This window comes from Netta rufina, assembly GCF_964035555.1.
Source record: "Netta rufina genome assembly, chromosome: 16".
Lineage (NCBI taxonomy): Eukaryota > Metazoa > Chordata > Aves > Anseriformes > Anatidae > Netta > Netta rufina.
The window spans coordinates 10,828,954-10,845,404 of NC_140140.1; the positions used below are offsets into that span (position 1 = coordinate 10,828,954).

Genomic DNA, 16,451 nt, shown 5'->3' on the forward strand with positions numbered 1-16,451 from the left:
TTTTTTCCTTTAGGAATAAGAGCTCATGAAGGAGACAGCTTACAGAAAGGCTGCTCCATGCAGTTGTAGACACAGGACCCACCCAGGAGGTACCTCGCAGCCCTCTCTATAGATCCTTGTAACAAATCTGTGGATGTATCATCTTAAAACTAAGGAGCTGAATCTCATCCTAACTCTGTCAGTAAATTTCCTTGCCGGCACCTCACTAATCAGACTCTGAAGGAGAACTTCCCTGGCATCCATTCGTGTGGTGAGGAAGGACATTTGCTCTAAGGATATGTTTCTCCCTACTGTCCTGGCACACTGGGCATCTGCCAACACATATCCTTTTTCTGCTTTTCCCGTGAGTGAGAAGGTATCCCCGCAAGCTGTTATCTATATAACTTACTGATGAGATATAGCAAAAGGAGGCCTTTGTGTCCGTGAGAGCTGAAGATGGAAAGAACTTAAATGCTTGTAGAAGGCAGGATCGAACAGGTCCTATGCGTGCTTGTGGCTTGTTGCCTTCTCCTTTAAGAAACTCTAGTTAAAATGCTTGAGTTATCATTGTTTAATAAAAATAGATTAATAGTAGCGTAGTCCCTCAAACCTTGTAAATAATTGTCATTAGAAATGTTGAGAGAAACACGAGTTTTGACCCACATGCCAGTGTTTAAATACTTTTACCATACAACAAAGCTGGTAGGAAGTCTCACCATTTAGAACTGTTGATAAGGTTTCCTATCACATTTTAATGGACCAAAAATGCAAAACTATATATTTTTTTGCCTTTTTATTACCTCTTTTAAAACTATAAAGCCGGAATCCTGATTACACTATTGTTTCTTACCCTTTTGGACTTTCCCCCTTTTAAATCCCTAGTGTTTCTCTTTTCATAAACTTAAATTAGGTCTGTAGTATTATTGCCTCATATTTAGTAGTCCTAGAGAATAACTTCTGACTAGCATGTGATTGTAAATACTTTTCATGTAAATAAATGCAGTCTCGCTTTTGGTAGGCTTTGTATTTAGAAGAAATGTGCAAATGAAACTAAGTGCCTTTGATAAGCGGTTTGGGATTGCTGATTAATTGGAACCAAGAACAGATGAGAAAATTAAACATATGTTCTTATTCAAGTTCCCTGGAGGATTTGTCAGGGAGTTTGGCATACATTAATAATTCCCTGGAATGGATTTAATAGCTCATCTTGTAGTTGTGCACACACAAAACAATCAGTCAATATAAAGAGCATGGTGTCATCTGTCCTTGTTAATTAGGGAGCTCAAATGCCTTTGGTAATAAGGGCTAGTAATTAAGCTCCAACTAGAAAGGAAGCATTCAGATGTGGTTTTGCCACCTCAGGATCCATAAGCAGCAGGAGGAAGAGGCAATGTCTGCCAGAAATGTTCAAGTACTTGGAGCCTGTGGCCTCCTCCCGCACTAGCACCCAGCACAGCCCCTGCCCCTCGCTCGCTCCTCAGCTGCTGGGTGCTCTTGGGGCACCTCGAGGCTCCTGGGCACCTTCACACCTTCACCCCTTGCCATAGTGGATGAGCACATGCAGCAGCTGTGTTAGCATCGACTGAGATTTCACAGGACAGCCCCTGTGCCTAAAGCCCCTTCTGCCAGTGGCAGCGGTATTTGTGAAAATGTTGAGCATAAGCCCTTGAAGGCACCTGCTGTGCTCGCATCAGGATTTCCCTGAGGGTCACTCACCTTCCCGGGTGCTCCTGGAGGACCTGGTAGACACTAATCTGGAACGTTTCATTATCGAAGCGTTCGCGGATGTAATCCTTATATATCCTGAACTCGGCGGCTGTCACTGCTTCCCCCTCTGGGATTCTGGAGAGATCAAACCTGAACTCTCGGTAGTGGCAGCGCTGATGGTGAAACTCTCTGTCATGCTCCACTGAAACAGAAAAACAGCCCATTAGCCACCTGCTTTGTTCCCTTTCCCCTCACCATCAAACAAGCTTGCGAGTTGCCACAACAGCAAAGGGCAAGAATATCTGATTGCAGCATCTCGTGCTGCCGTTCGGTTCGTTAAAGCACACAGGACACAAAGCCTCTATCTAGGCCACTAGAAGTATAGAGGTGTTTACTAGGCTGCCTTCGAAACAGTTTTACAGCTGGCTGGCACAGGGTGTGAGTGACTGTTGCGTTTTAATGATTTTTGGCAGCTCCATGTTTGACAAGTGACTCTGGACATTTGCCACCGATAAGGCTGGGCTGCTGTTGGAAGGGGCCAAAAGGAACAGAGGGGGCTTTGGAGCAGTGCTGGCTCGTGACTTGACTCTGCTTCTGAGCACAACACACGCACCCATACCCGCACCCACGTATACACACATGCAAATTCCAGTCCTTGGGGCCTTTCACGCTGCTGACCCACATTTGGTGCCAGCTGAAGTCATTACAGATTCTCAGTACCACTCCAAGGGTTGGAGCTGCTGTTCTGAGGCATCTTTACCAATCCAGGCTGTGAAGCAAATGTTCAAAGTGCCTCCTTCCATGTACCAACAGTGAGTTTGAAATAGCAAGAAGTGCCAGATTCCTCCCTAGACAGCACTGGGATGGCGTGTTGTGCCCCTGATGGATCTGCCTGCCGCTGATGTATGGCTGATGGGCTCGTGCAGCACTGCTGGTGGTGGTGGAGCAGAGGGGCACCGTGGTGAGGAGACAAAGACCTCGAGCTTGTCCCCTAGCAAGCTGCAGCAAGGGGAGGAGAGGTGTCAGTGCCCCATCTGAACACACAAAGTGCAGTGCCCTTCTTCGAACAAATTCCAAATTAAACAGACAAGTCAGACAAAGGAAAATGGGGAAACAGAGGTACAAGGGGATGCATGGACTCGCCAGAGGTCACGCCGCATGGCGTTCAGAGGGCCGAGGTTTGAACCAGGGCCTTCCCGCGTGTCCTGGTCCTGTTGTCTGTCCACTTGACCTCCCTGCAGCTCGACTGCACAATTCAAGTAGTTAGCTCTGAGGTTTTCTTGGCAAAGAATGCGCGTCTTTCTACAGGCCTGATTCTCTTCTGGCAGCAGTAAATCCATTGTGTAAATCCATTGACTTAAATGGAATTACTCCTGAAAAAGAGGAGTTTCAGCCTGAGACTGGGAAGTGCTATTTAAATTTATGGCACTGCACGGCACAAATTTACCTCGGGGGGCTCCCTGGTGGCAGGGACGGAGCGCGGGGAGTCCCCGGGAGCGGGGCCGTGTCCGGCCGCTCGCACGGAGTGAGCCCAGCCCGGCTTTGCTGGCCGGCGGTCGGCAGCTGGCTGCGGGCTCTTCCTTCTCTCGAGCAGCAGTTCTGCAAGCAGTCCAGGGCTCGCAGTTTGCCACTGTATGATTGCTGCTCAGGGAAATACCTCAGTGCTCTTACTAATAGCTGGGATTCGTCTTAGAGGAGTTTTTTAGGTATGAAACCCCTAAACTTTCCAAGACAGAGGCGATTAAGTTCAGCAAATGGTTTTATAGTTTGGGCAGTCTTTGCGTGCACTGAGTGAACGGAGTTATTGTTCCACCTCCAGCTATAACATCTAGTGCAGCCTCAGGAAGATTGCTCACTCTCTCATACCCTGAGGTGTGAGAATTGTGAGTAGTCACCAGCTTTTGTAACACACTTGGCAGGCTCAAACTGCCCTGTAAGTGCTAGCAACCCTATTAAATATGCCTCAATCCCTTCCCTTCAAAATACTCTCAGCAGAAAAAGATACAAAGAGTATGATTTCAGTCTCAAAGGAATTTGTTTGCACCTAAATTACAGAGGAATGGAAAAATATTTTAATATGCAATATCTCTTTTAACCACAACTATAGAAGAATGAATATGATGTTGTGTGTTTTTAATTATGTTATGGATAACATCATCAGCAGGGTGGATTACAGATAGGTCAAACTGTAGGATGTACAGCAAGATTTGCTTCCAAAGACGTGGGAAGGCTGAATTTTTATAGGAAGGTGGGTGCACCCTTTCAGTGCTACATACATACAAATAATCAGTCAGTGCTGGTGTATACACTTCGCACAAAGTCTGACAACAGACACATGAAGATGAAACTTTTTTGGGTGCTGCTAAGAGTTCACAGCAATTCCCACTGCAGAGCACCAGAAAAATGTGTCATATTAGTGTGAGAAATTAATGGTCGGGGTCATAAAATAAAAAGCCCCAGAGTTTGAACTTTCCCATGCTTTGCAGATGTTTGGATATAGGGTTTTGGGCTGAGCCATCTTTAGTGTTAAAGCAAACATTCCTGTGGCTATAGTCATTAAGATCATGAAAATATGTGGATATGTAACTGAAGAAAGAATCCCAAGAAACCCTTCAACTCAGTGTTTATTGTTTTTCCCCTTTTTCTTTGCACTCTGGTCCTATCTGCTGACCCAGAAGTAACAAATCCTTTCAGAACTAATTTATGAGAAACACTGACCCTGAATCAACATCTGTTAGATGACTGCAGTAAATCTTATTACATAATTAAACACCAAAATCTATGTTAAAATAATGTTAAGGGTCTGACTTGAACTCATAAAAGCAAGACTCTTCATTATGAGGACTGAAATCCTATCCTTAATTCATGCTGCTGTGCTTTGGTATTTGTGAACATATGGTACAGTATATATGATCGTGCACTTTTTGTAGTCCCCAGTAATACCTTAAGCACAACAGCATGAGGTAAGCAGGGGAGTGCTCAAGGAGTCCGAGTTTCCTGGGTTTGATGGGTGTTAGTCAGACCTTTGACAATTCTGCAACAGGGTTGTTTCCAATTAATTACCTGAGGAGTTTGAATAGGGTTGGGGGGCGTTTAAAGAGGGGAATGGTATTTCAAGTGTTCTGTGAAACAATCAAGGGAATTGCTACAGCTCTCTGAATGTGGCTGCAGTTTCTCCGTTAGGTCTGTAAAATCGTGATCCTTATTGTCATAACCAACCATATCAAGAAGCTTTTGGTCATTTTTGATGAACTTAATCTCAGCTGTTTGTCAGCCATCGTGTGTTAAATGCTCACTTAGTCAAAACACAGTGTGATTGTTTGCTGAGTATACTTAATAGCTCAAAGAACGTGAACTTGTGTTTGTCCTAAGCTCACAGTTCTTACAAATCACTACAACCCCAAGGCTTTTGGTGAACAGTTTTAGCCCAGTTCCTAATTTGAAATGTTGGAAATTCCAGCTCAGAAACTGTCACAATTCAAATGCCTTGGCAAGGCAGCTGCTTGGAGAGGAAGCCAAGGCTCTGGATGTGCAATCAAAGGGCGTAAAATATGAAAAGGAAGAACACCCTTGAAAAATAATTCTGCTATGAAACAGACGGCGTGCCTTAGCTGTGGGAAAACAGTGGATCTCGCCCCCTAACGAAATAATCCATCCACAAGTGATGCATGTGTAAATGCAAACCTCTTCTCATTTCTAGACGTGGTCTCTATTTTGGAAGCACAACCTCTGTAGACAAATTATGAGCTCATTTCACACACATCTCAAAATCTGTTGGTGTAAAATAACTCTTGGGTCAAGAGCAGCATGGCAAGTGTGGCAGACAATTGTAGCTACTCCAGGTGGGGATCATCAGACACTCCCTTGGGCGTAGTCCTGTGGGAAAGGAAAGGCCAAGATGATGGAGCCTGAGAGCTCCATGGAGGTGGACAGCAGATTCTTGAGAAAATAAAACAAGAAAAGTGTGAAGGACAGTTAAGGTGATGTGAACAAAACAAGCACGTATCTTCAGTTAGTGGTTGTCAGTAAATTTGCCACACCTGTGTTGCAAATAGGCAAGGAAGCTTGGCATCTTTGAAAGTCCAGCCTTGACTATCTGCCCATGATCTGAGTGCTGCACAGGCTGCAGCCATCTATCTGATACAGATAGGGCTCCGAGCTCTCTGAAGTCTTTTGTTTCTCCCAACCAACTCTGTTGTGGCATTGTAGTGATGCAAGAGGAGGCCGGGTGGCATGGTTGTGCAACAACTGGGATGATTAAAAGAAAACACGATGGATACATGCGTGCAGGTGTAACGTACCCAAGTATCAGATCCAAACATATGGGAAAGCTGAAGATAAAATGTCAACAAATCCTTGGCATTTGTTTTGACGTGTACTCTTTTCAGATACAAAACTTGAAAACATTGAGATACAGAGATGAAAAGTTGTAATGGTTGACATCTAGAACTTGTGGCAATTCAGTTGACACCAGTACCAAAAAAGTAATATTGGACAAAAAAGCTTGTGACCCTGATATAATACCCCAGGGTACCCAAACTTCTAAAGCAAATGATACATCAGCAGAGAGCTGGGAAACTTGAACTGATCCTATTTTTGGTCATTTTCACAGCAAAATATGTTGAGACTGGAAATAAGAGCCCCAGCTATTCTCAGCTTCTTTGTAAATCACTACTGGTAAGTGGAAAGCTGATCCCAGCTAATTCTGTAAACACTGGTTAGGCCACTGGTTTTGTAACACGGATTGATGGTACTCAAAGCGTGATACATGACAGCCATGATTATGTTGAGATGTAGCCTGCAATAGCTGTTATTTCTGCCTACACATACCAAAGAAACAGTACGGTTTTTCAGTCTCTGTCCCAAGCACAGTAGCACAGTGTCAGTCATTAACTCCATGTATCAAGCAAAGAACCAGTGAATCACAGCAATAATTTTCCAGGAATGACTGTTAAAAATAATTATTACAGAAGCGTTAAAAGAGCTAAACCAACCCCCCAGGGAAGTCAACAGGAATATTTCCACTAATTTCAATAGGTTTTGCAGGAGGCCTTACTTCTGTCAGTCTACTTACCTAAGTATTTTTACATTCTTGTTTTCTGCAGATGTAAAAAATTTCTTTTTCACAAGCAAAGTAAACACCAGATGAACAGATCTTGTGCTCAGGCTGCCAAATTGTGAAAGCTTTGGTAATTCTATGCCTTCTTCCCCTTGGCACATATGGAGGATGTATTTAGAATATATTTTGAATATTTAAACAGGTAAAAATTTAAAATTTCCTGTTAACACTTTCACCTGATAATGTGTTAGGTTTTTTACAAGATGCTTTGAGTAGTTGTCTCATTTATTCTAGCGATCACAGAAGTTGGAACACTACTTGTTTCTAATTTACAATGAAAAAAAAAAGCACCAAAAGGAATGTGTAGTAGGGTGTCTTTAACTTCTTCACTCCCCAAAAAGGCCAGAAGGGATTTGTAAAGAACTTTAATTTCAAATAGATTAAAGGTCCTGAATTCCTGAGACCGAAAGATAAGTCAAAGGAAAATAGATTCCAAAAGACAACACCCCCTCACCTCAGCCTCTCAGCCACGTGGGAGACTCGACTGCAGAGGCATGAGTGGTTGCCTGTGAAACCCACCAGAAATTTGAATGCCAAAAAAAAATTTCTGCCACGCTCCAGGAGTGATGTCTAACACGTTTTAAGAGTCTACCTGTGCCTGTCTGACCCCAGGGACTGAAGGAGTCAAGTAGGTGAGGTTAGTGGATAGGGAAGTCTTTGTCTCCCTTTCCTCTGATAGCTGCGGAGCTACAGAAAATGAGCAGCTTCTGCAGAGATGGCTGAGGGCTGGCTGGTTGGTCCAGTCAACCTGTGGATTTTGGCCACTAGCTTTCATAAAATACTAGTTTTCACAAAAAAAAAAAAAAAAAAAAAAAAAAAGGCAGATTATGCTGATTTACACATCCAGCAGCGCAAAATCTTGTTTGAATTCCAGAAAAATTACCTTTAATTCCTCCCACAACCGGCCCTAGAGATCCTAAACCAAAACTTCATAAACTTTCTTGCCTCCTTTCTGCATAGAGCATGGGATTCCCAGACCAGCTGCCCGGGGACCACCAGCTCAGCCAGGGATCCACAAACATTTGCAGCCTACATACATTACTGCTTTCAAAGGGATGGCCAGCTCCCATCTGTGCATCGCCTGCAAAGTGGACTCAGCTGGAAAGTATTTTTCCCTTCCCCAGAGGGGCTTTGAGCTGGGTCCCGTCCTCACCTGGCCTGGAGAGGCGGCAGCAGGAGGCAGGGCAGGGCTCTCCCTTCGGCTCCGGGCCCGCCGCGGTTGTGAAACTGTGCTGTAAATTTTCAGGATGCCAAATGTGAGAGCTCTTGATGGGATCCTAATTAACAGGGATTAAATGTTCCCTCTATAAATTGCACTCCTTTGTCTCTAAATTGGTGGATAAAATCATGTCATTTATGAAATATAGGCCTTTTCTCCTTATGTTGGTGAGGTTCAAGAAGGAGGAAAGCAATTAGGGGAAGGATCCAGCGGTCTCTGCAGCTGAAAGGGCCTACTGGGCCCAGCGGGACTCCTGATTGAGCAAGAAGTGCAAGGTCAGTCCCTATATTTTTCTAAGGAGGAGAGGGAGTATAATAAAGACTGCAATAATGTCATGCCAAGCCACAGCCTGCTAAGGCCCATGTTTCCCTCCTCATTGTGCTTGACAGTAAGAGCTACAGGGGCAGTTGTAGTAAATTTATAATGGCAAGAATTTGGGAATGTGAAGCTCTGTGATTGGTTTTCATTTGCTTCATTCTCTCAGCTAAAAGATTTACATGCTGACATTAGGCAGCTGAAGCAGCAGTTAAAGAAATGCTTGGAGAAATAGCTGAAGATCATAAATTGGGAGCCCTATGGATGGAGTACGGCAAATGTCCTGGGCTGTATGTAACTGATGAGATTTTTTATTTTTTAAGAGTGTTAAATACAGTATTTGGAGAGCTTATTTACACTTACAGGGGAGCCCTCATCTGGCTGTGCAATAACGCTGCTGGGAGCCAGATCTTGCACGTTTTGATGGGTGGCTCAGGTGGGGGCAAAGGCCGTGTGAACAGCCCAAGGGGGAGGATGCAGAGCCAGGGGCACTCTGTCCTTCAGCCTCTGGCCCGAGACCCCCAGGCAGTTGCGTGGCTCTGGGCTCACCTGCCAAAGCCTTGTCCTGATGGTCTCATCCCCACCTGCCTGGCTCAGGAGGGGCTGCTCAGGACCAGGGCGATGCTCAGCAGAGGGAACTGGTTTGGGTAACTCGCCCCCAGATGCTTGGTGCTCATGCACCCGTTTTATACCTGGGCAAAGGGAGGTGAAGGTGATGAGCTTCCTTGGTGCAGGGGAAATTCAGTACGTGGCAGAGCAAAGCCCTGGCCTGTCCGCTGGTGTCAAGCAGAACTAGTGCATTAATTTCAAACGGGATGAAAACCAGGCTCCATAAATCCTGATCCCCAGTCCCAGAGGTTAGAAACAGGGGGATTCAAAATTCTTCTGGGCTCACGGCTGCAGAGCAATCCAGGGTCAACATTTTTGCCCTGAGAGGGGGAAAAAAGCCCTCTGGAGTTAATATTCTTCCTTTAACCATCACTTCATTTTTTTAGCTTTCAGCATGAAGGTGGTGTTGCCAGCAAGACCACCTAGCCACAAACCCAGCAGGGAGCTTCCAAAATTCTTCTAAACACTGACTCCTTGTTATAAATTCAGAAGTGGTAATAGCAGCAGTGCATATCACATCTGTGCCAGGCTTCGGGCCTGGGAAGGAGCAGTCTCCCTATTGCTGAACATAACTTGGAAAGATCCTTTCAGTCCACACATGTATCAGCATTAGCCATTTCTTTGTCAACAAATCCCTTAATACGTACCCTTTCTATCATGTACAGATGTCCAAAAAATAATGGAATACTGTACTACAAGATTAAACACTTTAATGTCAGCATATGTGTTGCATGACTCCGAACAATGGTATCATTGTGCGTGTACAAACAGCGGGTTGAGGGAAGATGGGTTTAATTATCTCCGAAGCAGCAGCAAGTTCTTCCTGACTAAGCTGAACTTCAGCTAGCAAAGACGGCTCAGAGCAGAGATTGGAGTTTCTCTAACAAAATGCTGGGCCCTTTCTGAGGTTCTTCTGATGTTAGGTTTGGCATCGTAGTGGCTTCTGGCAGAGCTCGGGGAACGATGCTGAGCCACCTGCTCTCTGGGGAGCCCTGCTGCCAGGGAGCACGGTGGGGTGAAAGGATGCTGCTGTGACCCTGTGGGGCACCCAGGAGACTCTTCATTTAAAATTCCTTGGGATGGTAGATGGCAAAGGGGAAAGATAATAACTGGGAGGAGATGGACAGGGAAAAGTATGTGTGCTGCCCTCTGCGTTTGGAGATGTCTTAGGCACTGAGAGGCAATGCTGGGTGGTGAAGCTATTTCTGCTTGAAGAAGACCCATGAAATATCTGGGCAGGTTAGGCACAGGTAATCTCTTTTCTTTTCTGAGCATACCCTGATCAGAACCCGTTTACGCTGTGGTTTCTCTGCTGAAATCAGAGCCAGACTAGATGAAAGGTATTGTGAAAAATTTACACATGGGACTGTGCTGTGAACACAGAACTCTCCTAATAGTAAACAGACTGACCATGGTGTGAATCCTGATGCTGAGCGTGCAGCCTCTGAACTTGTATCTGGGGAAAGCAAAGTCAAATGAGCAGGGAAGAGTTGCATTTCTTTGGAATTCCTTATTTACATCCTTAGCAGGCAAACACAGCAGCATGCAGTGCTGCAATCAGTCAGCAGCTGCTGTAACAGTATTTGTACAGGACTGGGGGTACATGACAGAAGAGAGAAAAGGGGGGGCTGAGAGAAGAAAGGAAGAAATGGGAATGAAGATGTTTCTTTAGACAGACTACATCTACTTCTACCTTCATCTCCTGAGTATCTCAAACCTTCTTGTTTCTTTCCTCCCTACACTGGGAAGCGGGGATCCAGGACAGTGCTGAGCTGGGGCTTTGCATCCAGCATCTTGCCATTCTCAGCACCTTAGGGGTGGCATTTATCCAGAGAGCCAGGGGGTGAGCTGGGGACTGCAGTGATGCTGCAGAGCCTGGCTCCTCCTGTGTCCTCCCAGCTGAGCAGTGCTGTGGCCATCTCAAAACGTCTCAAGTTCTCATGCCATCAGTAGGAGCATGGTTAACTGAAACTGCTATTTAGCCATGCCAGCCTGCAGCAGCCTGGGACCGTTGCTCCCCTGTGCACAGCTGGGGATGCACCCGGCAGCAGCCCTGAGCCAGGGACTCCTGCAGCTTCCTGCAGGCACCCTGCACTGCCCGGGAGAGGCAGCTGCCAAGTTTGCTGCCTACCAAAGGCAATCTTAGCACTTCTCTGCACCCTCCTCTAGAAATGTTCCTGCAGCCAAACTGAGCAGTGAGCAAAGGGAGAGGCAAAAACTCATCATTACTCCTGCCTTCTTGTCTTTGGCTGCACTGTAATGCATGGCATGCAGTAATGAATAAAGAGCAGACATGCACTGCTAATGCATCCCCTAAATCCTGAGTCCTCTGGATATGGCTATCAGAGGTTTGTGGAGATGTACAAATATATCTTTCTTTTCCTTCTTCGAATACAGCTGACTGCTACATTATACCTCTTTCTTTCTCTTTGTAATTCAGGGGACAGCACGGCTGCTTTCATGGTGCTGTGAAATCCATGAGATGTATCTGGTGAGGCTAACCTCAGCAGGAAGCTGCGCCAGCGTTAGGTGTGAGCTCCAAGTCACACATTTTGCCAGCACATCCAAGGGTCAAGGAGATAGTGGCAACCTGGGGAGGACGGGGAGGAACCGCAGACCAGGGGCAGGATGGTGGCAGCCACAGCGTGGGACAGGGCAGCATTGGGCTGGAGAAGCAAGCAGGGCGACGGGTGTCTCAGCAGGGAGGGGGCTGCAGAGCACGATGAGGGAGAAAAGTTAATGACAATATGGTTCGCTGAGGAAAATAATCCCCCAGTCCAGGCAGCAGACAAATGGGGCTCAAGGTGCTTCCTGTAATCTGCTCGGAGGCTGGGGGCCTCTCAAAAAGTCACTGATGCAAAAACCAGCAGTCGGCTCTGTCTGCTTGTACACACAGCACTGAGCAAATGGAAACAAATCCCCGGGCCCAAGGAAGGAGAGACAAGCGGCTGAACAGATCTGGGCAGAAATCGTCTGCGTTCAGCCAGGGAAGATAAGAGGCAGCACAGGAGACTACTGCAGGGAAACCTAAAATGGGCTGTTGGGGTTGAAATGCAAATTGTGAAATAAAAAGGTCGTTCTTGATAGATTCCAAGTGTGAAGCAGTTCTTCAGCTGTGACTGAATTTCAGTTTAGGGGGAAGCAAAGAAACATGATGTGTTTCAACCAGCTTTAAGGTAAGCTCAGGAAAGGGAAGGCAGCTTGCTGGTGCCCGGCAGCCTGGCAGAGTGCTCAGCCTGGGAGCACGAGGGCAGCAGCGCTCAAAGTGTCCTGCTCTTCTGAGGGTGCGTGCCTCTCTCTCAGAGAGGTGTGAGCCTCTCTGCAGGAAGCTGGGAGGCTGCAGCATGGGCACCTTGGTCTGCAGGAAGGCACGTGCATAGAACATGCAAAGAAAAACAAAAATGATATAATGATTCTTTGATGCCGTGATTTGATCTTGCAGAGATGCGACAGCAGCATGTTATGCTCTTGCATTCCAGTAATGACACTGGGGCAAACTAAGAACACTTCAGATGTATTTGATAAATTAGATACTGTTCATAATAAATAGCTTGAGTCAGTAATCTCGGGAAGATCAGTGCCCAAGCATCCCTGATGCGTTTGCACAAAGCAGACAGAAATGGCCGAGGTTCCGCTAGCACATGGAGGAACATGTGCACCCACCGTTTGCCAGGACAGGCCAGAGAAAGAGGATATTGACTGCTAGCTTAGTTTCAATTCTTTTCCAAGTTTTGCTTCCAGAGCAAGAAGAACTTTATAAAAAGTAGTGCTTGTAAACCAATGCTTTTCAAGCTTCTATTGCTGCTAATTATCTTTCCACTACATGATTTTTTCGAGTTGCCTTCTGGTCCTTATTACTATTGGTGTGTTATTATGGAGCATAAGGTTACTTAATACAGCAAAAGATTCAACAACATTTGCAAAACTGATATAGAAAGAAGGACTGGATTCTAGACTGGTACAGCTGGTTTAAGGTATTTTAGAAGTAAATGAAATCAAATGAGAATTTATAATCCTTCCTGAGGTCTGGATTCCATCAGACTAAACTCATTAGGCATTAAGGTGCAGGTGCAGCTAAATAAAGGATTGTTCTGCTTTTCTTAATACCATAGATTCACATCTTGAGTTCAAAATAAAAGTCTTTTAAAAGCACATGTATACATTGTGCATCTACTGGCAGCACTTGAAAGAGAAAGTTCAGCTGATGGAATCTTCAAATGCCTCATTTTTGTCAAAGGAATGTGCCCGCTTCTTCGCTGGCTGTGATAAGGGACACAAGCAGAGAAACGACTGCAAATTGGCCTCTTAGTGCTTATTCATTTCATTTGCATCAGGCCTCCTTTTATCTACTGAACAGCTGCCCAAATAAATAACGTAAATCTAATTAATCTTTCTTTAGTAATGTATTGCCGCAACAATACCAGCAGCTCCCCAAATATTCCAAAGTTTGGGTCTACACCTGCGCGGGCTTCCCGGGAGGAACACGGTGAAAGCTGAATGTGCTGGGAACCGAGCCTTTTTTGTGGCTTACTCTGGTAAAAGAAAATAATCCAGGAACCAGTCTTCCAGGTTTGAAAGCATATGGCTTGCTGGATTTCTTAGCTTAAATCCCAGATTCTGGTTTTGTTGAGAAAGGAGTTTGTAGGATACTACAAAATAACCAGCAGATATCAGGCGTTCGACCATCAGATAAGTATCTCAGCCTTCGATTGCAATCAGCACAATTTTGACGTGGAATGTACACAATCTGTGCCGTGCCGTAAGACCGCGATGGGCAGGACCTTTGGAGCTTGCCTGTGCAATAACAAACGTCTGTGCATTTCTTGGGCGGGCAAGTGTTGGGAGAGGAGAGCTGCTGTCTGTGATGGGGGCAAAAACTATTCAGGAGAAAGGTCCACGTGCCCTGGAGGGGAAAACTCTGCCAGAGCACAGCTCTTCTCTTGCGCCCATGCTGTTGCCTCTGTTGTATATTTTTCAGGTGTTCTGCATATGGAAGGTCTGGGGATATGAGCAGAGTTTGTAAGCCAGGATTGTGCGATAGAAATACAGTGTTTATGGGCATGGGAGGAAACGTTTTGGAAAATAATGCTCAGAGATGTCAGTTACTGCTTAAAAAGATATTCCAGAGTGTGGGGCTTCATGACGCATTTCACGTTTTTCTTTAAGATCATCATGTTTCCTATGTGCTGCCAAGGCAGGTGGGGCACTGCAGCATTTTCCTGCTTTTGAAACATGGGAACTGGGGACAAGGTCATTGCCCAACAGTGAACCAATCCTTCCTACTCGACACGGCACAGCAGCTCCCTGTCTTGTTGGCTGCAGTGGGACTCACAGCTTATGCACATGGCCTTCTGGCTTTCTAGGAAGGTTTCTGTGCAAGACAATTTTATCGAGAAACAGCCAGGGGATTGCTTAGTCTTTTAATAATGTGGTACATGGGCCTAAGAACCATGAATATTAAAGGTCTGTAAGTGGATGACATCCACGTATAGTTCTGCTGGTAGATGTAACGTGCTCCTGTCCTCGAGTGATGGCCAGTTTGTTATTTCAGAACTGTGCTCAGAAGACAGAAATGCACATGTAGAGAATGTGTGCGTGTCTCCTTTCTGCTACAAACGTTGGTGGCCAGCGCTCCAGGCATAAAATCATCTGGGGGTTAGGAGATTTATCTTCCGTTTAATTCCCACCCACCATCTGTATTATACAAGAGGAATTTTTTTACGAGATAACACCGTGAGTGCCATCAGCAGCACCTAGCCCTGCATACCACACTCGTGTAGCGCGGTGCTGGATTCCTGATGCTGAGCCTCCCGCTAGGGCTGGGCCATGCAGGCCTCCTGAGTCAGCCCCTAACAACAGCATTTGCTGTTTTGTTTTGTAGTGATCTTTTTTTTTTTTTTTTGTCTTTGAACACAATTTTGCAATTGCAGTTCTGGGGTAAAAGATCAGCTGTCGTAACACACGTCTTCATATCGCTTTGGTATGAATGAGGACAACACAGTTCCCATCCTGTTGAGTGCAATTCTTAAAAATAGCACAGAGATGAGAGTGTGGCATTTAAGAAAGTGTCTCCCAAGAAGCAGGCACACAGATCACTCTTCTCCAGTTCAGTCTCCTGCCCACCAGTCACTGTTTTTGTGCTGGACTACAGCTGCCAATATGGGGAGGAAAAACTTTCAGACCATCAGACACGCTGATTTATGGTTTTCCCCCACTCTGCCATATTTTCAGTGAAACAACTCTCATGGTATGGTTGTGGACTAACGAGCACAGTGACAGTTACTGTTTTCTAAAGAAATATTTGGAGTTTACTTGAGCACGTTTCTGAATTCTCTCATGTACTTCTGTGTCCCCTGTGTTAGGTTTTAATGGGGCGTAATGGTCAGAGATCTGGGGCTACAGAGTCCAATATTCTTGTAATTTGATTATAATGTGTGCCACCGAGTTGCAGGAACTGTTGTAGGCACAGGTCAAAGCTGTGTTCACACCAGCAAGAGAGGTTTTGCACCACATGTCCAATTACCTTCTCCTTTTCACCTGTCTTAGAAGACAAATGACTCATCGTGGAGTGCTGAAATATCTTAATCTTCTGATTCGGCCCAAGGTTTAAAGACTGGTTCCTAAAAGCTTCTTTCTGAGTTGAAGAGCAAGTCCTGTGCTGAGTGATTCTTTTTTAGCTCTTCTCTTCTGCAGTTTATTACAAGTATATTTGTGTAATTAGGGGGCCCAGTAGTAATGTTGTTAAAATACAAGTGGGCACATTTATTGTTTCCTCCAAAAGGAAACAACCAATCTCCAGCAGTTCTGGTTTTTCCCTGTCTCAACTGAACATTTACTGCTTTATGTAGCTAGCAGATCATGAGGCTAAAGTTACTTCTTTTTTTTTTTTCCCCTTATTTCTTTTTCTTAAATAGAAAAAAAAAAAAATCCCCTCCTTTCTCTTAATGAATGCTGGATTTTTTAAGGCTATGGTCAGAAAGGGGAACTTACACTCAGCATGTTGTTTATAGTGCCACACAACCTTCAGCAAAAGGGATGTGCAGAACTCTTTATAAAACTCTGAAAAGTCCCTGTGGGATTATAAATACTGCACAGTAATAAACAAATAAAAGTAGTGAGATAAAAACGCTCAGAATATTTTGAATGTTAGAAGCAATAAGTTTTAACCCTGAAAACCAGGGAAGGAGCAGATTGCCAGCATCTACCAGCAGACAGAACAGGTATTGTTGGGAATTGATCGTGGGTCGTGGTGAACAATTGTTGTTCGTGGTATTGTAGGCACTTGGCTGGTGTAAATAAATTGTTGTTCGCATGTTGGTACAAAAGCATTTGAACACCGCTAACTGGTAAGCACCAGAATTCAAAATTTCTTAATTATCATATTTTTTTGGGGCTTCCATTTAACCGATAAACCTGAACTTGCTTTCCTTCGGGGTGCCAAAAGACTCCTTAAGCCAGTGGGGGTTTCAGGTAGATGAATAGGGAAATGCTGCCAGCCCTGCT

The 16,451-nt window shown here is 45.1% G+C and overlaps 1 protein-coding gene across 1 annotated transcript in view; it reads right to left on the bottom strand.

Moving 5' to 3' along the window:
• The window catches only part of BMP7 (bone morphogenetic protein 7), a gene marked incomplete at both ends in the record, with an annotated part of 43,153 nt that overhangs the window by 16,804 nt on the left and 9,898 nt on the right, over positions 1–16,451 (bottom strand). The window contains one exon of the mRNA XM_084296445.1: positions 1,696–1,888. Within this exon, the coding sequence (XP_084152571.1) occupies positions 1,696–1,888 (193 nt within the window). The remainder of the gene's footprint in view (positions 1–1,695; positions 1,889–16,451) is intronic.